The 6,081-nt window shown below is 31.9% G+C and overlaps 1 protein-coding gene across 9 annotated transcripts; it reads right to left on the minus strand.

Annotated features, from left to right (window-relative positions):
- Window positions 1–537: 537 nt before the first annotated feature.
- On the minus strand, window positions 538–5,863 carry LOC108461134 (CBL-interacting serine/threonine-protein kinase 9-like). Of its 9 annotated transcripts, none has more exons than XM_053031425.1 (10): window positions 5,590–5,861; window positions 3,747–3,820; window positions 2,683–3,520; window positions 2,482–2,594; window positions 2,063–2,086; window positions 1,789–1,879; window positions 1,209–1,262; window positions 980–1,105; window positions 813–902; window positions 538–696 (listed from the first exon to the last, which is right to left on the minus strand). In XM_053031425.1, the coding sequence occupies exons 6-10, from the start codon at window positions 1,801–1,803 to the stop codon at window positions 574–576; spliced, it is 408 nt and encodes a 135-aa protein (XP_052887385.1). In that variant the 5' UTR covers window positions 1,804–1,879; window positions 2,063–2,086; window positions 2,482–2,594; window positions 2,683–3,520; window positions 3,747–3,820; window positions 5,590–5,861; the 3' UTR covers window positions 538–573. The 9 variants fall into 9 exon arrangements, 8 of the variants coding, with proteins under 8 accessions (XP_052887385.1, XP_017616341.2, XP_052887383.1 ...); XM_017760852.2 differs by having other exon boundaries at window positions 3,457–3,520; window positions 3,747–3,831; XM_053031423.1 differs by having other exon boundaries at window positions 3,747–3,831.
- Between the last annotated feature and the right edge of the window lie 218 nt (window positions 5,864–6,081).

Consider the following 6,081-nt stretch of genomic DNA (forward strand, 5'->3'; position numbering starts at 1 on the left):
CTGGGCATTTTTTTTGCATGAACTAAAATGCAGGGGACACACAGTCGAATCACCACTACAGCAAAATTGACTTTTAGCAGCGTTTTTTAATGTCTTTAGCGCCGCTAAAACTATTTGTAACGTTTTTACAAGCGCCGCAATAGATGAAGCCACTAAAGTTTGTGGCATTTATTTCAAAAAGCGCCGCTAAAGGTCATGACCTTTAGCAGCGCTTTTCCCACAAACGCCGCTAAAGGTCATAACCTTTAACAGCGCTTATCCCACAAACGCCGCTAAAGATCGTGACCTTTAACAGCGCTTTTCCCAAAAACACCACTAAAGGTAATGAAATTTTAAAAAATAAAATATTATAAAAGTCATGAAAAATATAAAATTTAAAATTCATTATCAAAATATTGAGAAGAATATTATCCATGATATAAATATAAAAATTTTCTATTAAAATTCATTATCAAATTAAATTTTTATTAAAATTTTAACTAAAAATATTAAAATAAAAAAATTAGAATCAAAACTAAAATAAATAATAAAATTAGATTAAATATAAAGATATCAATGAAATAAGGACTTAAATCATAACCATGTAAAATATAAGATATTATCATCAAGATTTACATCCTCATCTTGCTCAAATTTTGGTGGCTTGTACCCTTTCTTGAACCATTCATCTTGTAGAATTTCAAGAATAGTTATATGCTGCCAAAGAGAACATGTAGAATTTCAACCAAAATGCACACGCTAAAGCTTATACTGTGATCAAAGATTGCATGTAATCACAAATTTTCATAGGATGAATTGAATTTGAAACTTACAGTAATAGGGTTTGGATCAAGAATACGCTTAATTAAATTCCTAGCACCAGATGAAAACCATGATGGACAGCTGAAAGAAGCCTCCCAGATCTGAAATTTATCAACGTACAAACAATTTTAATGAAGTTCTCATCTAAAAAGACTGACCAAATCTGGAGGGTACTTACTTTCTTATACAAGCCTATAAGGCTTGGCTTATCAAAAGGCAAATAACCAGCCATGAGAACAAAGAGAATAACTCCGCAAGACCAAATATCAGATGATGTACCATCATAACCTTTATCTTTGAGCACCTGAAAATAAAAATCAGATACCAGAATGAAAAAGCAAAAAGAAAAAAAAAAAGAAGAGTTGCAGCAATACAACTAATTATTTTCTGAGTTCATGAGTGAAAACCTCCAGAGCAACATAATTTGGAGTCCCGCAAGCAGTGTGAAGCAACCCATTCTTCTACATTTTCAACGTGTCAAAGAAAATAAAAGATTATACTACTAGACATGGAGCTTTCTATCTTTTCCTCCATTATTGATAGTTAACATTTATAAGATGTTACTGCCAACTAAATGCCTTGACCATCTGTTTCAACCATTTTCCCAAACAAATTATTGGTTTATAAATGGATTTTACCGTTTTTCCATACGAATTCCATCATATCTTCTTAATATGGAAATTTTACCATTTTCGCCATACAAATTATTGTTTGAAATGTTCATATCATGTTGTATTTTAATCGTTTTTCTTATATATCGTATCCAAAATTATCAAATATAATGTTTACTACAATGTTAAATTAGACTGCCTATAATATTAACTCTGAAATTCATGATGACTATAAAATTTTGTTTCGCAGTCCAGAACTGACAGAACATGTCGCAGAGCACTGAACGGTGGAAAAGAAAGAAGGAAAGAAACACGTTTTCTACTAATTTTCTTCCTATCAGGCCATGGTGGATGGTTTAGACAAACTGGAGGTTACCTTGTGTCTGCGCATTAGATTTGGCGACCTTTTCTCTCCACCCTTTCTGACGAGCTCTTATTTCCCACATTGCTGTCAATAAAGTTGACACCTAAATGAAAGCGATAGCAGCAACAATGGTGAAAAAACCCAGCAAAGAGGGCTTTTGTTATGCTAAAATTAGAGGTGATCTAAAAGGCATAGAAAAACAAATGTAAAATTTCTTTGTATTAAGTTACTTAGTCCCATATTCTAATAAATACATCCATCCATGACAAAGAAATAGGAAACTAACCTGTAAAGGAAGCATTGCTCAGTCCTGCATTAATTAAAGATAGAACCATAAAATTAGCTTAATTCCATCGGGCAAAATTGCCAAGATCACATGTAATTCCTGTTTCAAGTAAAGTCTGAAGCCTTAAAGGCTGGTACAAGTTACTAATATCACATGTAATTCCAGTTCATGGCTGTTATAATGGTATTGTACAAGTCAAAAATAACTTTGCTCATGTAATGATGAAAATGCCCCATCCAAGTTCAATTAGTTGCTGCCAAACTCAAAAGAGCTCATATGACTATTACAATATAGATATACAGAGAAATAGCAAGTTCTACCTTCTAAAACAGGACTAGTCTATTAAGTTATTGGTCATTCTTTAGCTAAAAAAATTCAATCATCATTATTTATTTAGTTGACAAAAGGCTGCAACTTACATGCTGCAATTGATTCTAAAAGCCATGTGTGACCAATGACTTGTCCACCTAATTTTGTGGTTATATCCTGTGCTTCACTAACCCTCTGCCAAATAATCAAAGAGCTTTGGTGCCTGCAAGAGAAAGAAGTTAATTATTTGCAAAAGTAACATTACCACCTTGAAAAACTAGCACACTTGAGCTCAAAAGAGTAAGACTCACATTATCCAATACCCTGACTCTGCCAGTTTTAGGACCATCACAACACCCATGGTTGTCAAGACTAATTTCATCAATCATGAAACTTTTAACACCAAAAAGAATCATTTAACAAGAAATTTCAGTACTTGCAAAAATATCATCAGTATACGAGTTTACCTTTCAGCACAATGAAACACATACGCAAGTCAAAGATATAATTATTAAAAAAAGATAACTACTCAACAGAAAAATGGGTTTCATCTAATCTAACCTTTTCCTCAGGAGACAAAGCAGATCCACAGAAAAAGATACAATCTTTTTTTTTTAATTTAAGTTTAATTAAATATTAAAATTCTTAACAATTTAAATAGTAACTCCTACTTTTAGAAACCATTGAAGTTTAATATTTGGAACTTGTATTAGTAGCAATAATGCTTCTAGAAAAGCACAACAGAAATAGCATCTACCTCTCGCGAGTTTCATCAATACACTAAAATGGGAGCTATTTAAATCTAATTACCAAAGGACAATTTTTTAACTTATGAATCTACCAAGTTGGGGGGTTTGCCTTTACAAACAAAGGCTGAACTTGGGGGAACTTTATCATGTGTGATGTTCATCTGCAAAATCAAAGTTAGTAAAAATATAAACCATCCTCTTTGTTTTGATCCTGTATTTGAACTATCTGAATTACACACTAAAAAATAAGTCTGTCGATGACTACGATTGTTCAACGTGATTAGTAATTGCATCAGGGCAAGATTGTGCTTGTGGAAATGGAAATTAGAATTTTACTCTCTTTGACTGTTCTGTAAAGCCAGCACAGTACCTCATCAGCAAATGCCAGGCAGACTCCTCCCTAAAGATTGAGTTTTAAACAAGGAAATAAGTGACTAATAGCACAATGAGTCAATGAAATTGGAAAAGGGAAGCCATAAAAAGGGGAAAAAAACCAGTTCGGAGTATGTATATAGCCTAAAACCTTTGTTGCAAATGAGTAGTTCTTCACTATCACCGACTTACATCTTCGGGAATACAATTTTTTTAAATCAACTCAATAGATTATTTGCTGTAATATATAATACCTGCCAGTAATTCTTCATTTTCACTCGATGGGTGATGTCTTTGGTTCTTAGTCTCTCAGTGCGTACAAGTCGCCCTGCATCATCCCTACACCAAAACATGTCAATGGAAAAGTTCACATTTAACTGAAAAGAGAAAAAAACCTAATACCAACAGCACAGCGGAACTGAACACCACTCAGTATTATTTTTTAGATAAATACAGCTTAGCACACTGAAACAATTTGTTATTATTTATCTCAAATATGCCTGAGCTAAACTTATTTTATGGAACAAAGTGAGCTCGGACTATGCACATTAAATATAAGTATGTGCCCGGCATGGATATTCTCAATTTTTTCAAAGTTTACAATGCCCCGTATTTATTTTCAAATATATGTCTGATACAAGTACTTTAGGAACAATAAAGAGTCTAAATAACATAATGGTTTAGGGTGTTAATTTGGAAGTATAAAGAATATAATTCAATTATTCCTTTGCAACTGTAATGCTTGCATAGAGCAACAAGCTAATGGGAATCAAATTCGAGAGCATCCTGCAATTGCATCATTCTATAGGCAAGGAATAAATCGACAGGCTGATTATAATGATCAAAGATTATACAGAAAAGGAATTTCGAAGTTTATTGACTCATCAGTTCTTGGCATATTGGTTGGTTCAAAATCATGGTCCAAATATATGTCGGATATAAGCGCTTAGCGTGAAACAAGATTGAACATGGCTCAATCTGTTACAGCATTTTTTTTCCTCCTAAACAGAGAGTGGTTCAAAGATGAAAAAAATCAGTTGTCTGTAGCATTTATCAGATGAACTTAACTAGGATGCAGAATGCAAGAGAATTGATAGGACCGACATTTTGGATATAGAATAACAATTAACAAGGAATCACTTCCACACATGCATAAAAAATATATTCAATAATAATAATAATAGAAATTCTATTTTGCATGTTCACAAGAAAATGTGGTTGATGTATAAATATTAGTAGTAAATGACACAAATGATTTTCATAATGAATCCAATACAGAAGTTTGTCCAGTATTGTTCTTCAACAAGATTCTCTAAGAAGAAAAAATCAAGAAGATGAGGGAGAGATATTGTTCAACGTGATTAGTAAACAACAGAAAAGTTCAATTTCAATATAAATATATTTTTAATAAACAGAAAAATATAAGATTTCAAAGTTAATTTTAACAATATTCAAAGAACAAAAACCCAGAATTACAAAATCAGGTGATATGTGCTTATAGAAAATCTCATTATTATTACAGATCTTCATTTACTCAAGTTGAGGAAGCTTTAAATTGCTAAAGCTTCATGATAAAACTTCTACTAGTATCTTTTTCATGTAATTTTTCGGCTTAAAACCAAAAATCTTAAAGGGCTAAAGGAAAAATATTTGACTTTCTAAAGTAGATAAAGCAAAGAAATACGGCAAGGAAAAAAAAACAGAGAATTAAAAGGAAAAGCTTATATATATATATATATATATATATATATATATATGTGTGTATAAATGTATAACCAGAGAAACATCTAGAAAAAGCTGGAAAATAAAGAACAATTATAAAAAATAAAAAGATTTAACAAAATTTCAACTGAAAATACTAGCTAAAGTATTCAAGAAGCCTAATTCTATTTTATCAAATAACCAAATAAGCAAGGAAAATTCTACAAGAAGTCAACACCTGTTGAGCAATATAACAAACAAAAAATGTCACCAGCAATTAATCAATGATCTAACCCAATTAAACCTTCAAAATTATTACAGGAAGAATAAAAATGAAAGATTAGCAATTACTAGTAAAAACAGTGATAGTAAACAAAGAGAGAGAGGGCTACTGACAGCAGATGTCGACAGAGATACAGCAGCGGGCTACCGACGGAGATGCAGAGGGCTGCCGATTTGAGGAAATTGGGGGAAAAAATAAAGGGAATCGGGGTAGGGGAGAAATGGTTTGGGAAAAATAATATGGGGAAAAAAAGAGAAGAAATTTCAAGTGAAATTTTAGGATTTCTTTGGGGATGGGGGAGGAACCAATTTTGGGAAAAGAAAGGAGGGAAAAAAAGAAAGATTTCTTGTCAAATTTTGGGATTTCGGGGGGAAGGGGGAACGAAAAAGTTTAATGCATTTTGGGTAACAAGACGGCACCGTTTTGTATAAAAAATTTTGTGGCATTTTTTATAAAAAAAAGCTATTATTACTTTTTTTTTCGGCATTTTTCATAAAAACGCCACAAAAAGTCATTTTCTCACCTTTTGCTGTACTAAAAATTTTTATTTTATTTTAATATATATAAACTTTATCATTATCTCTTAAATAATTTAAACTATATTT

Source organism: Gossypium arboreum, chromosome 8, assembly GCF_025698485.1.
Source record: "Gossypium arboreum isolate Shixiya-1 chromosome 8, ASM2569848v2, whole genome shotgun sequence".
Lineage (NCBI taxonomy): Eukaryota > Viridiplantae > Streptophyta > Magnoliopsida > Malvales > Malvaceae > Gossypium > Gossypium arboreum.